The 20,112-nt window shown below is 48.7% G+C and overlaps 1 protein-coding gene and 1 non-coding gene across 2 annotated transcripts in view; both read left to right on the plus strand.

The window, feature by feature from the left end:
* The window catches only part of Itga11 (integrin subunit alpha 11), a 116,147-nt gene that overhangs the window by 65,762 nt on the left and 30,273 nt on the right, over positions 1–20,112 (plus strand). The window contains exons 8-12 of the mRNA XM_015480488.2: positions 8,224–8,368; positions 8,802–8,967; positions 10,474–10,544; positions 18,250–18,394; positions 18,861–19,009. Of these exons, the coding sequence (XP_015335974.1) occupies positions 8,224–8,368; positions 8,802–8,967; positions 10,474–10,544; positions 18,250–18,394; positions 18,861–19,009 (676 nt within the window). The remainder of the gene's footprint in view (positions 1–8,223; positions 8,369–8,801; positions 8,968–10,473; positions 10,545–18,249; positions 18,395–18,860; positions 19,010–20,112) is intronic.
* On the plus strand, positions 959–1,064 carry LOC125613454. Its single transcript, XR_007344021.1, has one exon. It is a non-coding gene; the product is annotated as a U6 spliceosomal RNA (small nuclear RNA).

Below are 20,112 nucleotides of genomic sequence, written 5' to 3' on the forward strand. Positions count from 1 at the left end.
TCTGGGTTCCCTCACATGGTTGAGTGTCGTCTAGTGTCCACTGAGACTGTTATCATCTGAGGTTTGACTGGGCTGGATGTCTAGGATGCAGTACACAGGGAGATGGCAGTTGTTGCTGGCCTCTGGCTGGGAGGTCAGTGGGAGCTGGTGATCTAAACACCCACACATGGCCACGTGGCTTGATTTTCTCATGTCATGGCATCTGGATTCTGAGAGAAGTATCCCAAGAGCAAGCTTCCTCAGAAACCCAGACTGCTGACGAACTCGACTTGAAGTTCCAAAAATGACTTCTGCCACATGCTGTTGGTGGAGCAAGTTCCCAAGGCCAGCCCAGATTCAAGGGGAAGAAATATGATTCTACCTCTTGATGGAGGAATGGCAAGGTCATGTTGAAGAAGGGCGTTTGGGATGGGGGTATCATTGCCACCAACTTTGCAGAGCATGTTCTACCAAAGACACTCTGTAAAAGGATACAGGTTCCATGAAGGCAAAATCTAGTTCCTTAAAATCCCACCAGAACTCATTCATCCACATGAATGCTGCCTGTAGACATGTCCACACAGAGGACCACAGGCTTATGCCAGGAAGACATTGCTCAAAACATGCGCTTACCCAGTGAAATTCGCCAGTTTTAAAAGCAATCCCACAAGCTCTCTCGAGCCATGGCTTAGACACTTAAGATGACTACGTCTAAGCCACTTAGATTTGAAATGTCTAAATTTTACGCCTACGAATGTGAGTTCTGCTACATTTGTTAAGACCACAGTCCCGACATATAGTCCCACCTCATTTAGGCTTAGTTGATGTGTTTCATAGAATTTCACAACACAAGAGCTACCTAGGCATCTCATGATTTTATGTGGTCAAAAGATTAAGATTTTTCCAACTTCATAACTTCTTACGATTCAGTCACTGCTCAACCATTGCATTTCTGTGTGCTGATAAAACTCGTTCTCAAGTGCTCACTTTGGCAGCACATATCCTAAAATCGGAACGATACAGAGAAGATTAGCATAGCCCCTGTGCAAGATGACATGCAAATTCGTGAAGCGTTCCATATTTCTGTTTATGCCAGAGATGAAGCCAAGTTCTACTTGGGCAAAAGATGTTCTTATGTGTACAAAGTAAAAAAACAACACAGTGACTCCTGGTGACAAACCAAACAAAACCAGGGTGATCTGGGGAAAGGAAACAGTGGCATGGTTCGGGCCAAATTCCCAAGCAACCTTCCTGCTAAGGCCGTTGGACACAGAATCCATATGATGCTGTGCCCCTCAAGGATTTAAACTAATGGAAAATAAATAAAGATGGATTTGTGCTCTTGTAAAAAAGAAGAGGAGGAGGAGGAGGAGGAGGAGGAGAAAAAAGAAAACTCGTTATAAAGCTCACTTTTTCTTCTCCATGGGAAGATGATGGCTCTTACCCATCTTTACGAGGAATGGGCCATTTTGCTGTTTTGCCGTCACTGGGGTGGGACCAGAGATGCCCAACAGGCCCTGGTGAAAGGGCTGGGCAGCAAAGGGAACCAGTGACCACCGGCTATCACTTTCCCAGTATGGCACTGACTGACTCACACAAGAATGAAGCCACTGTTTGGTCATTCCCCTTCTGCAGCCCACCAACCTTGGGTCAATGACATGCATGTGACTCACCAGGTAGTTCGAAGCATTAGTAACTCGGGATTTGCAACTCCTGGGTTGTAATTTCACCTCCATTGAATTTTGAAATTCTGATCTTCCAGTCTGCCAAGTTCAGGTCCCAAATTATAGCTGGTGCCTTTTAAAATGAAAGGTTTTTTCCCCTCACTTGGTTATTCATAATGAGGGTTTTTTTCTTTTTTTTCCCCCATGTACCTACTAAAGGACAAAGACTCCAGCCATGAACTTGAGGGGCAGCTCTCAGCCCAACATAGGAGCTCTAACCAGTGTCAACCCTGATCCTATCTCAGAATGCAGAGAGACTGTCTCTCAGGGAGGCCCGTGAGGAAAGGTTTACTGAGAGGTGGCCTTGGGGTGCACACCTGAATCCACTGAGGGAGCTGGCCAAGAGATAGCCAGGAGGGGGCATTCCAGGGTGAGGGAGCAGCCCACAGGCTCAGCATTGCACCTGGCACCCCCCAGGTCAGACAGCAGCTCAGAGAGGTCATGGTCCAGGTCACACAGGTCTGGTGGGACTTCATCAGGACCTGGTCTTTTCCTGAGAGAGACAGGAACCAGAGCAGATTCTAAGCAGACTAGAAACATGATATGAGCTAAATTCTGTGGGTCACTCTGGTTTTTAGTTGGGTGGGTCCTGTTGTGACTATAAAGTTCTTACTGCTCTCAAGGAATTTGTAATCTCATTTACAAAGGAACAGATCCAAGTCCCTTTACCCAACACAAAATCACAACTCAAAAATCTGATGATTCATGCTGATATTCATACTATTACAGATTCACAGAGATATTCACACTATTCTGCTATATGGAAATATGATCCTGAAGTTTTCCTTGGCTCTCAATGTAATAAAAACTGCTATGCTCCTGCCATAATTTTCTGCATGAAGTTTTTATTCCTTCATGGAGGTCACAGAAGCATCTAGAATTTCCTTTGAGGGAAGAGCAGAGTTCTCCCTTCACTAGGTTGGGCTTCAGCCCAAAATCTGCTCTCGTCATGTGGAGTGGGCCTCTATGGCCTTTGGGTCCACAACTCATACTAAAATTAAACGGGATTTTTTAAGGCAACATGTCCAGAATATCAGAGAGCTACAAAGAGAACAGCAGATGGTTTTCCCTCTTCACTGGCTGCTGCAGTCTGGCTGGGCACAATTCACGAGCCACTTGTCAAGCAGAAACGAACTTTATTTTTAGAACACACATGCAGCACCACATGAGCTCTTCAGGAATTCCCTTAGAGCCCAACTGCCACCACCGGCTTCCAGCGAGCCTCTCAACCCCCACTCCTCCTGCTCTTGAGGCCGATTGGCTGGGTCGTGTGGGCGGAGCCAAAAGGGTCCCCCAATGAGCAGCTCCGTGGTCTGAAAGGGCAGGGAAACAGCCCAATGAGCATCACCGCAGAGGAGCCAATCAGTTGGAAGTTTGCTAGGGCCGCGGTGAGCCAATCAGCTGGAAGTTTGCTGGGGCCGCTTCAGCTGTGGCTTGAACATCTCCCCCTCTCTGTTTAATTAAACAACAAGCATGTGGCTTAGGGACTGTGCCTGCCTTAGGTTGTCCAATAGTACATATGGTCCTTACCCATCATCAGATGGGCTGACCTCAAGGCGTCAGCCTCCTGTCTTAGGTTGGTACCATTGCAATTGGATCTTACCCGTCATTGACTACCAGCCCAGCATACAGCCACACCTGTGGATAGGCCTTTGTACTAGTGGGGGGGTGAAGTTCTTTGCCTCACCTCTGTTGGCCCCCAAATTTTAGCTGAACGACCATCACAAGCAGAAGGGAGGAGGATACACCGGCTCCTTTTGGAAAAATTGTACCACCGATGACACCATCAGCAAAAATACCCCGGCACTACCACAAGTCACTGCACCAACAGATAGTTCACAATGCATACAAGTGATAGTCGAGGCAAGTTCTGCAAGCAGTTCAATGATAGCTATTGCAGAAGCTGTAGTTTGGTTTTATCTTTGTCTTCACTGGCACTGGGATGAAGATAGGAATTCTGGCAATAATGGCTAAAGAAAAAATTATGTAACATTCCAGCAGGCACTAAAAGAAAACAATTTTCTGAACAATTTACATTATCCTGAACAGAATTATTAAATATAATGAAAAGGAAAGGTGAAAGTAAACAAACAGATCTGTTAACCTCCTTTTTTGTTCACATATTAAAACAATCCTCAACAGCTGTTTACCCAATTTAAATTAAACCATTTAAATCACGTGAATAAGAAAAAAAAATATTTGGATCCATTTTTTCATGAGCGCTTGTCATATATGATATATGGACATATGCACATACAAACATACAACACAAAACACAAGTGTGCACACATAATATAATACATACAACACATAACATAATAGTAAAGGCCTTGTAACTTTTTACAGGTGAAATCTCCATTGCAATGTTTAAAAACTCCATAGTCAAAAAATAGAACTGATCAGCAAAACATTAACCTAGGTCTGTATGAGCTCAAAAAACAAAATAGAACTTCATGATATGGCAAAGGGCAATAATAAAATAGATATTGAAAAAAGCATCCTGGTTCTGTTGCAGATGTAAGAATAGCCAAACTGGAGTTTTGGATATCAGTTGTTATGGATTTGAGCCAAATCATCTTCTTTTTGGTCTGTAGAAATCGCTTTAGTTAATCTCTCTGGAATCCAAATCGGCTGCTGTTCTCCCTGTGGAAACACACAAACAGACCCCCGACTCCAGACAATTACTGGGTCAGGACCTTTCCATTGTCCTGTTAGAATATCCTTCCAAAGTACCTTGGGCTTATGTACATTTTTTGGACACATATGCCTTTCCGCAGCACTAAGTCCTGATGAATCCAAATTTAAAAAGTTTAGAGTAAAAAGGGTTATTTTAAGTTTATGTTTGGGGGATATATACCCCTTCCCAATTCCCTCTTTTTGATTTAATAAGTACATTTTAATAGTTTGATGAGCTCTTTCAACTATGCCTTGTCCCTGTGGATTGTATGGGATTCCTGTTATATGAGTAATGCCAAATGATGAGCAAAATTATTTAAAAGAGGTAGAAGTATAGCCAGGACCATTATCTGTTTTTAACTGTTTTGGAACGCCTACAGTGGCAAAATTTTGTAAGCAATGAGCTATAATATCTTTAATTATTTTCTCCGGTATGAAGGGAGCCCATCAAAAATCCGGAAGAAGTATCAACTGTAACATGCAAATATTTTAATTTTCCAAATTCTGGCAAGTGTGTGACGTCCATCTGCCAAATATGGTTAGGTATCAGTCCTCTAGGATTGACTCCAAGATTAACTTGTGGTAAAAAGGTCATACAATTTTGGCATTGTTTTATTATTTGTCTAGCTGTTCCTTAGTTATTTTAAATCGCTTTTGTAAAGTATTAGCATTGACATGGAACTTTTTATGAAAATCTGTAGCTTCTTCTAGTGTAGAGAAAATATGTATGCTTCACTGTTTTGAAATCTAAAACATGGTGAATTCGCTGCCCTCCTGCCTGTTCAAATACAGGGCATGCTAATCTTTGAGGTCCTGTCTCAGGATCCAATCTATCAACTTTGGGGGTTGGGGGCCTCCCAGCATATGGAGGTGGAGCTGTTGGTTGGACACTTACGCCCTCTGGTGATAGAAAGGTGTTAGTAACAGCCTCCTGTTGTAACTTCTCCCCTGATGGCTTTTCCTCCTTTAAATTTTCCTCTGTCTTACTAGCTCGAGAGACCTTCTCTTTTACTTGATCTAACATGTCTTCTACCATAGTCTGAACTGAAGGCTTTGGACTAGGCAAACAAAATCGTATCATCATCCACAATGGCATTGTGCCAACTGGCAGAGTTCCTGGGTTTTTCTTTTCCCTCTCCCTTAAATCTTCACCATGATGGTCCCATTGTGATATATTCAACAACTCCTCCTTAAAAAGCCATGGGCTACATTTTTGTATTGTATCAACGTATGCCCTGACTGTTCTTGGTTTTATTGGGGTGCCTCCTTCCTCTAACAATTTACTTAACACTCTTTTGGTTTGTTTTTTACTAGTTTCTGATCCCATATTTCTACTATAAAGATAACACAACCCAACAAGATAACACCAAACAAAACTGAAACAGAATGAAACAAAAATGGAACAAAAATTTATTATATCAGCCTTTCTATCCTCCTGAAATGTCCATCCGTCCTTTCTCCCTATCTGTTCCTCAGACGCAAATAGTTTTTCCTCAAATGTGAGCGGTTTTTCTTCCCGTCTCACCCATCTCCAGGGACAGGCAACTTAAAACAAAAGTGAAACAAAACGAAAGAAGAATCTTAAAATGGCTACCCATCCTCTCGCCCTGCCCTCAGGGGCGAGCAGTTTACCTTATCACTTACCCTCAGTCCTTACCCGTGGGGGCCACCAAATGCCGCAGTCTGGCTGGGCACAATTCACAAGCCACTTGTCAAGCAGAAACAAACTTTATTTTTAGAACACACGCTGCACCACACAAGCTCTTCAGGAGTTCCCTTAGAGCCCAACTGCCACCACCGGCTTCCCAAAAGCCCCTCAACCTCCCCCACTCCTCCCACTCTTGAGGCCGATTGGCTGGGTCGCATGGGCGGAGCCAAAAGAGTCCCCCAATGAGCAGCTCCGTGGTCTGAAAGGGCAGGGAAACAGCCCAATGAGCATCACCACAGAGGAGCCAACCAGCTGGAAGTTTGCTGGGGCCGCTTCAGCTGTGGCTCTCAACATCTGGCAGCTTGAAGAAGTTCTGAGACAACTTAGTCCAAGTTTTGTAAATTCCTCAACATCAAAATCACATGCAAAAGCTCATCATGTAACAAGCTTGTCACATAACAAGTTACCTCTGATAACCCAAAGGCTACTGGTCTTCAGCCTGTCCTTACAGAGCTTAAACCTGAGGGCTGTTCTTCCTGCCTGGAAGTGGGTCAGACTCATGGGAATCACTGCCAAGTCCACAAGTGACATTAATTTTTATATCTTAAGTGGAAAATTCTACCTGCTGGGCCAGACCCTTGGCAAGACCATAGGTGTACTCAGCACACTATGGTCTAAAGGAGGGTTGATTACAGAGGCACCAAGAGCCAGTTTTTCATGTTTAGTAGACCAATTGCCAACTGTCAGAGCCCTTTTGCCATATTGGGCATGACTGGGCTAGCCCTGCTGTCCCCAGGCTAGAGGGCCCAACAGGTAAGCCAAGCTCATGCTCCAAGCACTGAAAATTAAAAAGTAAGAGAACTATTTTCCATTACATTTTTTAAATTTTTTGTTTTAATTAGTTATACATGACAGTAGAATGCACTTTGATACATCTATCAATGGAGTATAACTTCCCATTCTTCTGATTGTACGTGATGTAGAATCCCACCGGTCTTATATGTGTACATAGGGTAATAATGAATGTCTGATTCATTCTACTATCCTTCCTGCCCCCAGAGCCCCTCCCTTCCCTTCACTCCCCTCTACCTAATCTAAAGTAATTCTATTCTTCCCTAGCATTGTGAATTAGCATCTGTATATCAGAGAAAACATTTGGCCTTTGTTTTTTGGGGATTGGCTTATTTCACTTAGCTTGATATTCTCCAGCTCCCTCCATTATCTGGAAAATGCCATATTTCATTCTTCTTTAAGGCTGAATAATATTCCATCATACATATATATTCATTCATATATATATATGAATGCAGTATTATTGGAGTGGAATATATATAAAATTCAATATTATATATATATATATACATATATATATATACACACATATATATATATCACATTAACTTTTTATTCATGCAATATTTAATATTTCCAAAAATACAATCAAAGTAGTCCTCATGGGAGAAGTTAGAACTCTGGGGCTTCCTCACACATGGTTCTCCAGGTCAGTTGTTTAGGTGGTGAACTCCCTGGCACCTCAGCTCTTCAGTCCTTAGGAAAATGGGACACAATGCTGGGTGTTCAGTAGAACTTTTAAAAATTATTGATGGCAGGGCTGGGGATGTGGCTCAAGCCGGTAGCGTGCTCGCCTGGCGTGCTTTCGGCCAGGGTTCGATCCTCAGCACCACATACAAACAAAGATGTTGTATCCGCTGAAAACTAAGAAATAAATATTAAAATTCTCTCTCAAAAAAAAAAAATTACTGATGGCCAGGCAAGGCCCCAGGAGAGTCTGACCTTATGGGTGTAAGGGGAGCCTGGGCATCAGTATGTTTTTAAACCTCAGCCCAAGAGATTCTTGGGTTTGCTCACCATTACCTCACCTCCCCTAAGGCCACCACCTGCCAACTTCCCTTCATGTCTTCTTTGTGCCTTTTGTCTTCCCAAAACAAGATCAGGACCCCAAAGGGTCTTTTTAAAGTCGCTTTTGTAAAATGCAAAGATCCAAGACCCACCTAAGCTGTGGTAAAAGAATCGCCTGGGTGTCACCCTCTTCTTTGGTACAAGGTCTAATGGTGTTGACGTGTTGGGTTGCCCCAGGGGGGGCCAGCTGTGGCTTCTGTGGCTGCTCTTGGAGGAGCATGGCATCTTCCCCATCCCCACGTCCCTCTGTGACCCACCCCTGTGCTCGGGTTCCAGATCAGAGGCTTTCCAGAAGGGCGGAAGGAAAGGGGCCAAGAAGGTGATGATCGTCATCACAGATGGGGAGTCCCATGACAGCCCGGACCTGGAGAAGGTCATCCAGCAAAGTGAGAGGGACAACGTGACCAGATACGCCGTGGCCGTAAGTCCCGTCCCTGCCCAGGGCTGCTGGCTGCCTCTCAGAGGAACTCCCAGGGGCTGTTTTCTGAGAAGCAGCCTGTCATGTCCAGGCTTTCAAAAGAGCAAGCCCGGAAGCTTCTTTAGCACTGCTCAGGCCTGTCCACAAAAGTCATGGGCTTGGTTTTTCCTTCCTTTGCCAGGAAGCTTCAGAAACCTCAAAAACTAGAAAATAGCTCAAGCCTTTCAGCTCCCAGAAACCTAGCTGAGCACAGGTCCTTATCTTGCCTCTAAAAGAGGATCAGTCCCAAAACGCAAATGGTCCCTGGAGGAAAACTCAGGGCTACCAAAAGTCCTGGCTCAGCCCACCCTGGAGCCCTGGGGTCAGGGGCCCTGAGGCGTGTGGGAGAGTCTGTGCTATGTCCTGGTTTGTCGTCCCTGCCCCTGTTCCCTGGCAGGTCCTGGGCTACTACAACCGCAGGGGGATCAATCCAGAAACTTTTCTAAATGAAATCAAATACATCGCCAGCGACCCAGATGACAAGCACTTCTTCAACGTCACTGACGAGGCAGCCCTGAAGGACATTGTTGACGCCCTGGGGGACAGGATCTTCAGCCTGGAAGGTGAGCCCTGCCTACCCAGAGGGGCTACACACACCTGGGTTTAAATCAGACAAACTCCCCAGAGGGAAATTCAACTGCACAAAACAAATGGCGAGGCAAGTGTCCCTGCTTAGTGGAAAAAAAGGACCAACCGAGTGTCATTTGTTCTGGATGTAAAGCGATGTGCTTTATAAACAACCTGAAAGGTGGCTTCTCTGGTATTCTCCATACTTGATGGCTGAAGAGACTGAAACTCAGAGCAGTTAAGTGACATGCCAAAGTTCCCACACTGGGGACAGTGGTGATATGTAGACTAGTGTTGCCAGGTTCAGCAATATGAAATGCAAAACTTGTGACAGACTTACACTAAAATATTATGCATTGTTTATCTGAAGTTCAAATTTATCTGGGCACCCTATATTTTCTCTGGCACCCCTAGTCGGGACCCTGCTGAGCCTGACTCCTCAGCCTAGAACATTCAGTCCCTCTGTGCCACTGTGTCTTGCTCCATCAAAAGCAGTCTTTGCAGGGTTTCTTCAGATCGCCCCCTCCCAGTGACTTAAACTGCATCTTTTATTTGCACAGATCCCGTTTGCACAGTAAATGCTCTACTGGGTCCTTCCAACACTGGGCCTTGGGCATGGGGGAGGGTCATAAAAAGAAATAGAAGGCAGCGTTCCAGAGCCTGAGACATCTGCAGTGCATTGGAAATGAAGAGCTGCCCAAAGAGAACAAAATGGCCCCAGAACAAAGATGGATGGATAAAAGCACAAACATGGACTTTTTTTAAATATTTATTTTTTAGTTGTAGTTGGACACAACACTTTTATTTTACTTATTTTATGTGGTGCTGAGGATCGAACCCAGGGCCTTGCACATGCTAGGCGAGTGCTCTACCACTGAGCCACAACCCCAACCCCCAGACATGGGCTTTCACACCCACAGCAGAATTGAAATATCCAAATCAGTGTTTTTCTCCTCAAAGCAGTCACCTTGAGTGACAAGCACGGAGTTCCAATGATGTGTTCGGGAAACCCACTGTGGAGTGGGGTCCTGAGCACCCTGGGCTTTCTTGTGTACCTCTGCAGTGGTGACATGTCTCCCTCCTGGGGGTGGAGATGAGGTGTAGGAACTATCCCAGGGCATCCAGAAACGAATCCAGTGAATAATAGGAACAAACAAAGCGAGAAATTCCATTTCTTGCCAACCATGTCCACTGTTTCCACAAACTATTTAGTTATCTCCCCCCTGTTTTCACAGTCATTTACAGTATGTGGATGCAATACTTGTCCCCAGTCCTTTGCAGAAGTAATGGCCATCTGGAAGGTGCTCAGCGCACCTCAGGGCACAGGGTATTGATGAGGGCTGGTGATGCAGACGGCTCTGTAAGTCTCAGCCTCAAACTTTTCTCAAAAGTGAACCCCCAGTTCCTAAGGTGCCCCCTGGGAGGTAGGAACTGTGAACCGAGTGCCATCTGGGGCTAAGCAAAGAGTCATGGCACTGACAACCTTCTGTCCTCTGTTTTAGGCACCAACAAGAACGAGACCTCCTTTGGGCTGGAGATGTCACAGACGGGCTTCTCCTCGCATGTGGTGGAGGTATGGGTTACCACTGGCTCCCTCCATCTCTCCACATCCTTCCCAGCTCTCGAGGTGTGTCTTTCCACCTTTCATGAGCTGCTCAGCTTCTCTTTCCTGGGTTCTCTCTGCCTCCCAGAGTCTTCTGTGGGTGGAAGAGGGAAGTCAAGGTCTTCAACCTACCTCTACTGTCTCAAGCCCTCTTCAGAAGCAAGTGGACTACTACTAATAGTCTACTCACCCACCCAGAAGGTTCTGCAGAGGGTGCTGATGGAGACATCGCTTCCTGCAACAAATGACCCCATTCAATCCACAGAGCCCTATGCAAAATCTAGGCCAGGTGACATAGCCAACTGCATATGGGCCCCACTCCATGCAGACTCTGCATGGGATTGCAGAGCTCCCAGGTGGACCTGGCCCCCAAAGAGGGGGGGCACAAGATGCCACAAGCAGCATGTGGTGCCTGGGGCTGTCTCGGGCCCCCACTCACCCTCCGTGTGCTTCACCTGGTTCTGGTTCATAAGATGGAGCTGAAACCACCCTGAATTGCCAGAGAGACAGAGTGTTCATATCTCTGAGATGCTTCATAAACTGTAAAGTCCTGCTTAGGAGCAGCACATGGGGAAACAGGCACCCCGTGTGTTGCTCCATGGGCATGCTTCGAACAGGTATGTCCCAGGTGGAGTTGTGCACTCGTGTGCTGTTGGACAGGCACTGCCTCCCAGTTTGCTTGAAAAGCCTGCTAGTCCCTGTAGTTGTGCACTCATCATCCATCATATTTGCTTAACTCTTCTATGGGGTAGATGGGGCAGGTTCCTAGAGCCAAGTTTACAGATAAAGACATTGAGTCTTGGAGAGGTTAAGTGACCCTCGGAAGTAAAAAAAAAAAAAAAATCAGTGAGATGGCACCATCTATTAGTCAGATGGCACCATCTATACCCAGCAGCTGCTCCATGAGCAAACAGGAATCTCAAGAGTCTGAGTCAGAAATCCCAGATTGGAGAGGAGGGGGCACATACAACGCACAGCAGGCAGATGAGCGGAAACACAACTTGAACCTGGATTGTCCTGAGCTGCATCATTCCCACTGCCCTGAATACAGCAAGGTGCATAATAACATATGCACCTCATAATAACAGCCCTGTTACAGGTGACAGCTCTGTAAACTTTTCCAGGGAAGTCCTGCACCTCATTTCATGCTCAGAAGATCCCTACAGGGCTGCAGGCATTAACAGTTCTCCTGTTTAAAGTGGTCAGATCCACCAATCTTCTCAGTGCCTTCTTGCCCTGGGCCCTATGCTGGATACAGCAGAGGCAGAGGTGGAGCCCTGCTCTTCAGCTTGCAATCTGAGGGTAAATTGCTGGGCACAGTGAGGCAAGAGCATCCATGGGTGCAAGGTCAGGCAGCGAGTCTCATGCTCTGGCAGCACGAGTCCTGGGCTCCTGAGTCTGGGGTCAAGGCTGATTAGAAAATACATCAAGGAAATGCAATTCAATTCAACGCAACCAGCATTTGTCAAAAACAATTAAAGAAGAAAAAAAATTGGAAGTAATTCTTGCCACCAAAAGTTAACTTCAAACAGTCCAAAACAGCAGTCCTCAGTTTTGAGAACAGGATGAAAGAAACTGCAGATATCTCCTTGGTAAAAGCATATAACTCCAGGTCTTCTGGGCCTCTGTAAAGACCCCTACTCAATGAGGCAGCCAGACGTGACAGCTAATGCCAACCAGGGCAATGGTCAGGCTCTTACAGAAAGAAAGGCCTGGGCTGGGGCTGGGGCTGGCATGGCCAGGGAAGGATCAGCAAGGGGTCAGCACTTGAATGGGCCTCTGAAAGGACAAGGATCTTAGCAGCCATGGGTGGGGCAGGGGAGCAGAGGATTGTGTGCACAGGACTGGGAGGAACCTGGGCACAGGCTAGGGAATCAAAGACCCAGTGTCTCCCATATCCCTCTATGGTCATTTCCTGAGCATCTTCCTGTGGGGTGGGGCAGGGGGCACTGGGGATAGAGACTAGGGTACCACTTCATTTGGGGACAAAGACTTAAGTTTCACTTAAGGTTCATTCTCAGGCAGGTCACTGTCCAGGTCTCAGGGGCCAGGGAGGCTCAGCTGGGCTTAGGGATTCAGGGAGTTACTCTGAGCCCTGGAAAATGGCCCCAGCAGCTCAGTGTGTCCAACGCTTGCAGAACCAGTGGGTTCCCCAACTATTTGGAGGAGGTGGGGCAGGCAGGGAAACTCAGGAGCTTAGAGCCCCAGCTTGTTACTCAGGTTGGCCAAGGTCATGACTGCCCTGACTGCCCTGTGCAGCTTCTAGATACGCTGCCCAGTTTTCCTATTCCCCCAATCAGAGGGACTCGGTTGCCTCTCCCCACACATCCCAGTTCTTTTACCATCTCTAATACCTGGGTCATGTTCCTATGTCCCAATCATCTGGAAGGTTTTCTCTGCTAAGACTTTTAAAGAGAATGTTTATATTTGGATCTGAGAATTTTCTGATTGAAGGTGGAGTAAGAAAACCTCCAAATCCCAAGGGAATGACATGTTGGTGATGAGTCCACTGTAACTGGACATTAAGTTGTTCTGTCAGAGCACAGAGGTCTGTGAATGCCAAGCCACTGATGCTGTCATGAATGGCTGTGACCATCCTATCCCCGGGAGCCCAGCAACTCAGCTCTCAGTCAGTTAGCTGCTTTGGGAACTTGGAACAACAGGTCCAATCTTGACCCTGAGTGGGTCCATGTTCTGGACCAGCCCTAAACTCCCTCTCTCCAGAAGTGGGCCACAGGCTGCTGCCTGAAAACGTACTGAGGTGCCTGAGCTTCTCTGAGCCTGTTTAGTTCAGTTAGAAGGAAAGGAAGGGCCCAGCCCTGTGGGAGGGACCCAGTATCCATCCTCAGTGGGCAGAAGAAAGGCACAGCTCTTCATTGCCTGGCTTGCTGCCTGCTGTCTTATCCAGCAAGGAAACCAGCCTGCAAAGCTAACGCAACAACAGAGAGCAGGGCCAGAGCCCAGGGTAGAGAGGAGACCTCCAGATATCGGCCAGACACTCACGAGGTCCATGGTCCCAGACCATACGACATTACATCCCAGACTGATGGCAGAAAGCCGGAGCCACAGGAACCCGGGAGCCAGAAACTCTAGTCTTGAATTATAAAAAGGGAAAGAATATTCCAAAAATCACCCTCAGGAAGGCTAGCTATGGATGAATAGATTTTTAAGCCAGTGGTTCATTCACATTGGGAAATGACTGCAAAGGCCACTAAGAGCTGGAGTGGTTCTTGCGTGCTGGCTGCCTCTGGGTGGTGACCTCCTTGGCAAAAGCTGCACCATTCTTCTAGAAATCTTGTAAAAGGGACCCCTGCCTCCATCCTGCAGCCTGTGCCCTTCCTATGGGCCTTCTGGGGCTGTGGGCTGGACAGCCAAAGTCACTGCTGTTACCAAAGGCTCTTAGTGGTTGAAGCCTTAAACAGTGTAATCTTAGACTTAGAGTTTGCATTTGAACTAGCTTTACAGTTTAATTCAATCAAAAATGAGAGAAGCTGGGGCTGGGGTTGTGGCTCAGTGGTAGAGCACTTGCCGAGCATATGTGAGGCCCTGGGTTCAATTCTCAGCACCGCATATAAGTAATGATCCATAATGGTAAACTGACATCTGGAGGTTGGAGACCCTCCATGGCCCTACAAAGTGGACTCCCCCTGCCAGTTTGGGTAGGCGATTAGGACTGTCCCCTGATCTTGGTGTCGGGGAGGAAGACCCAGTGCCCTCTGGGGGTCTCCCACCTGGCTTCCACACAGACCTCCAGCAGCTACCTCCGCCTGGCTCCACAGCCTCCCCAAAGCCAAGAAAAGCTGGAAGGAAGAGCCGCTGGCATCCGCATCTGGACGCCATCACTGCCTGGCTATGTGGGCTCAGACAGCACTTCACCTGTCTGAACTTCAGGCTTCGAGATGTCTGAGGAGTATCCCTGGAAATGAATCTTGAGGCTTCGAACAGATGTTGAGATATACAGACAAATGGGTTGGGGTTTTCTTAAAATCCTTTCCTAACTCCTCTCTGGGCCCACCCCCTCCCTTACTTGGTCACCCTCTCCTGGGATCCCTAAAATAGCCCATCCTTGCCTCCCTGGGGCACTGCTCACCCACCCCACAGTGGCCAACTTGACTATGAGATCAGATTCTTTTCTGACATCTGCCTCCCCAGGAGATGCAGTGTGCACTATTAATGAATGAGAAGAGCTTCCAGGTCCCAGTACTTATGGCTGCCAAGCACTGTGCTGAGGGAGACAGAGGCAGACTTGCCCAAGGTCACACAGCTAGAAGCTTTGCAGCTGAAGAGGGGATGCAGGAAGGTCTGACCCCAGAGTTCATGCTCTAACCACTAGGCCAGGGAGTCTCAATCTCGACCCACGAGACATTCTGTGTTGGATAATGAGCAGACACCCCCACCTCAAGCTGTGATAACCAGAAACATCTCCAGACATGGCCAAATGTCACCTGGGGAGGCAATGTCACCTGCCCTAGACCATGCTGGCTCCAGTGCTGGGGTTGTAGTCCAACCCTGGCTAGGAACCTGGACTGGGTGAAAGAAACACAGAGTTTGGGGAGACATGGTCACACACCCAGGGAGCACCCACCTTGACTGGAAGGCAAGACTGAGGCAGAGGCCAGGTAGAGGAGCTAAGAGCTGACTGGCAGGATGTGACAGGAATGTCACAGATGCCCCAGTAGGTCCGGCTACAATGGCCTTGAGGCCTCAGGTCTTCCGACAGCCGTCCAATCTGCAACCTGCCCCACAGAGCACCAGCTATGGGAAGGGTCCATCCAGCTAAGGCCATCTACAGACACCTGGTGTTGTCTCATGGGAGCTCAGGCCACCCCATAAATCTGGGAAGACTGGGAGGCCATAAATCAGAGAATCCATGCTAGGCCTGCAGAGGATGGGAGGTTGCCCGTCCCTAGAATGCTCTGCCATTTGGTGAGGGCACGTGACTGGCTTCCCCCACCAAGGCTCTGGCCCTTTTAATCTTCTTCTTCTTCTTCTCCTTCTCCTTCTCCTTCTCCTTCTTCTTCTTTTTTTTCTTTTGCACTACCTGTCCAGTCTCAAAATGTCTGGGCTTCCCGCACTAGGAGAGGAGCTGAGCTTTGCCTTCACATGCCTACTCCACAGAGTGACCCTGTCCTCAGTGGGGCTTTCCCTGTCCCCAATAAACCCACCCTCAGAAAAGGGCTTCCCACTGAGACTTCAAGACCCAGCTACCGCCAGGGTTACAAGGACACAAGGCAAGAGGCTGAGAGTGACCCACTGGCCCGGGCCACCAAATCCAGAAGCACTGGTGGAATTCCCAGACTCCAATCTGCATTGCGTCAAAATGGCCCTGTCAGTACATCTCAGGGGCTCCTTGCCATCTGCAAAATCAAAAATTCATCTGCATGTCAGGCGCAGTGGTGCACATCTATAATCCCAGATGCTTGGGAAGCCGAGGCAGGAGGATTGTGAGTTCAAAGCCAGCCTCAGCAATTTCAGCGAGGCCCTAAGCAACTCAGTGAGATCCTGTCTCTAAATAAAATGCAAAATAGGGCTGAGATGTGGCTCAGTGGTCAAGTGCCCCCGGATTCAATCCCCAATATCAAAAAAAAAAAATCATCTTTAAAGCCCTCTCCATACAACCAAGAAGCCTGGTCTGCAGTTAAGATCTTGAGCAGTGGCAGAGAGAGGGGGGAAGAAGGATGGAAGGCAGAGCCCCAACAGTGCTCCAGATGGGGGGGTCGGGAGGATAACTGGAAGCAGGACTCCCCCAGGGCTTGGGGGAACACGTGGCTGTTTTTCTCCTCAGCCCAAGCCACCTGTCTGGCCCCAGCCCTGCCTTTCTGACTTGCCATATGACCTTGGGCAAGTTCCTCCCCCGCTTTGAACCTCAGCCTCTGGTTTGTCAAGTGCAGATAATGAACAGTCTGTCCCCTCCCAGAGTCTCTGTGGGCTCAAATTGGTGGTTGGATGAGAAAGCCCTCCACAAAGAAGGGAGCACACCCCAGCGTGAAGAATGTTGGCAGTGACTGTGGACAGGGAGTATCTGAGTCCCCAGCCCCGTCCTGGTCCCAGCAGACTGTCACAGCCTCCCAGGCCGAGGCTTGAGCAGAGTGGGAAGAAAAAGGCTAATTAGAAAGTCGAACACCACCAAGCGCCCGACTCACCCGAGACCAGCTTATTTATAGTTGTAAAAACATTCTGTCTGCACAGTCAGTTCCACCTCTAGGAGCTGGCATTTTTTTTTAACACTTTGATAAGACCAATTTTTCTCTTTAAAGCTAAGGGGGAGCCTTGAGCCCAGCCAACCTGCAGGCTTCCAAGAGGGCTCAGTGGGACAGAAAGGTACATTAGTGCTGTGCTTTAAAAGCCCAAAGCTGGGATACAGGCAAGCTGCTCCCACCCCTGAGTCACCAAGGAAACCCAGGAAAGTGGCCCTTCAACTGCTTTGCCACCCTCCTGGGTCTGCTCAAGTGCCTGGTAACTTTCACCCTCTTTTCAAGTCCATGAGTCTTGTGGATTGTTTATGCTAGGGAGCAGGTAGGGTACAGGGGCAGCCCAGAGAGTGAGTGGACTCAGTACTCAAGAAATAACCCTGGAGTCAGAAACATGGAAACTTCCCTCCAGGAGCTAAATCCTGACCAGGCCTTGCAGATTTCAATTGTCCTGCACTGGGTGGGCAGACTAAGACCCTCCAAGCCCTGAGAAATAAGCTTCAGTCTTCAAATCATGGTGTGGCCCTGGCTTATCTGTCCAGCCTCATCCTCTGCCCCTTCACTCAATGCTTCTGCCCCTCACTCAAACAGCTTTCAGTTCCTTGAAAGCAAAGGTTCTGACCTCTCTCCAGCCTCAGGGCCTTTGCACAAGCTTCTCCTGGCCCTTTCCCTCAGGCTCCTGTACCCTCTTTTCTGACCCTTCTCCTCTTTTAGTGTTTGGGTATACATTCCTTCCTCTAAAAGGCTTCCCAACCCCCATCAATCTAAATTAAACTTCACTGTGATTTTCCCTGATTGTACTGGTCACAGTTTGCAACTACATGTTTGAGTATTTATTTATTATCTCTGGCCTCTGCAAGGTCAGGGATGGTGTTCCCAGCACCAACCAAGTGGTCAGCATAAAGTACATGCTCAGTGAACTTTTATTGAAGAAATGAAGAGAAAGTAGGATTTTTTAAAACAATTTTTCGCTTTTAATTGGTCATAGAGTAACTGTTCATATTCATGGGTGCAAAGTCTCATATCAGGTCATACATACAGTGTGGTGACTGGGCAGGAGAGTTCACAGGAAAGCACTTGCACACTGCAAAGGAACACGGAAGAATATCATGTGGGGGAGACACGGCTCCAAGGAGGTCACAGGGAAGGGATGGTGACCAGAGATTTCCTAGAGGGGTTTTGAAGCCCGAGGAAGGATGGAAGTCTGTCCAGAAATTGGAGTTTATTTCTAGAACACTCCCTTTTCTTGACATTCCTTGGGATCAGCTTGACCCACTTTGTTCTAAGGATGGGCTAGGGCAAGACAGTCTCCATGGCTTTTTCAAAAGCTGAGAGTCCAGCTCAATGTTAGATTGCTACATATGAACCCTCAACAAGGTGCCCTAGGAGGCTGCAGGAGGCTGTGCTGGTCACAGGACCTGGGGGCTTTCAGCAAGAGATCCCCAGGGAACAGGATCTGACGTGTGTACCCTCCCTGATGCCAGGACGGGATTCTGCTGGGAGCCGTTGGCGCCTATGACTGGAACGGGGCCGTGCTGAAGGAGACGAGCAGCGGCAAGGTCATTCCGCTCCGCGAGTCCTACCTGAAGGAGTTCCCCGACGAGCTCAAGAACCACGGCGCGTACCTGGGTAAGCGCCCTGCAGGGGACGCGGGAGGGCACGCGGCTGCACGGTCCCCCGCACGCCCAGGCCAGGGGCCTCCCCGTCACGCAGCCACACTGAGCTGCAGTTCCAGGCCCGAACACCCGGCCCAGGGACCGGCTCTTCCCCATCCGCCAAGCCCAGCACCGTGCTGCACCTAAACCGCTGTCCACGGGGAGGTAGAACAAATGACAAGCAGCTTCCGCACCTTGAGTGTGTTTCAGTTGGTGCTTTTGGACTCTAGGGCGGTGGCATTAAAGCTTCCTGGTGCAGCGCGCTGGGTCGGCCTCCCCAGACCAGATGCAAGACCAGCTGAAACTAGCACCTCTTCCATTGTTTGATGTGCCCGACAGCCGCAGGGGGCGCTGTCCCTCCTGGGGCACTGCTAATCAGGGTCCTAGCAAGGCCTGCCAAAGACAAGGCGCACAGACCAGCCTGTTTCCTCCTGTGGCAGGGTACACAGTGACGTCGGTCCTGTCCTCCAGGCAGGGGCGAGTGTATGTGGCCGGAGCTCCGCGGTTCAACCACACGGGCAAAGTCATCCTGTTCACCATGCACAACAACAGGAGCCTCACCATCCACCAGGCCCTCCCGGGCGAGCAGGTAATAGAGGGGGAGGCTGCAGCAGGGGCTGTCTGCCGGAAGACAGGGCAAGCACATCAGATCGGGGGTGGAGGGGCTTCTGGGGCTCACCTCATCCCTGGCAACAAGAAGGCCCCCAGACCCACAGGCATCTTCTTGGAATGGGCACATACCTCATCCATCAGGGTTAAAGTGTCAACCTAAGCCGTCACTTACTGCCCTAAAACGTCCTTGGAGCAGACCAACCTCTCAACAAGCCAGGCCTAGGCCCTGCTACTAGCTTGGAAAATCCAAGAGAATTCTCCCTGCCGTGTCACTGACCTCTTGTCTGGTGCATCTGGGTGATGGCTTCCCAGCCGGAGTTGTCAAGGCCCCCAGGAAGAGACAGTCACACTCCTCAAGCCACCTTCATGTTGCCAAAAGTTGTAAGTCCACCCCCAGCAAAGCCCTAGGGGCCCCCAAGATGCAAGCTTCTCCCCTTTTCCTGGAATAGTGACAATGCAGAGTGGAAGGTCAATGCCACTGCCCCAGACTGTGTTGCAAAGTCTCATGTTGGAGGCTCCTGAGGGCAAACAGGAAGGCTATGGTAAGAGTGGCCGGGAGTGCATAGAACCAGAGTCACTTCAACAGCCGAGGAAATCTGTCCTAGGAGGCAACACGGCTTTGTCAAGATCACATGGCAGATTCCCAGAGGGGTCAAGTTAAGAATCCAGGCTTCTGGAGGGGACCTCTGGCACCTCCTGACCCCCAAAAGCAGGCCTCACTGCTCCCGTCTGGCAGTGTCCAGGCACCCTGGCTCAAGCTGAGCCCTGTCCAGGCTCTTATCTATTGTTCTGGGCAATCCCTCAGCACTCCTGAGCCTGGGAACAGCCCTGTCCTGCCTCTTCTGCTGCCCCTGTCCCATCACCATGAGGACACGCTCCTCACTGGGTGGAACCCAAATCCCTCTGGCCGTAGAGCGCTGCCCACCATTCTGCCACTCCTTCAGGTCGCCACCTCTGCCCCCCCTGCCCACCTCGTTCGGCCCAGGGCAGGCTCTTTTGGAAGTCAAGGGCTAGACCTTGAGAGCTGGAGGGAGTTCTCTGATGAATTATGACATACTCCTACCCAGTTCCTCCTCCAAC

The sequence above is a fragment of the Marmota marmota genome, unplaced genomic scaffold (genome assembly GCF_001458135.2).
Source record: "Marmota marmota marmota unplaced genomic scaffold, marMar, whole genome shotgun sequence".
NCBI classification, from domain to species: Eukaryota; Metazoa; Chordata; class Mammalia; order Rodentia; family Sciuridae; genus Marmota; species Marmota marmota.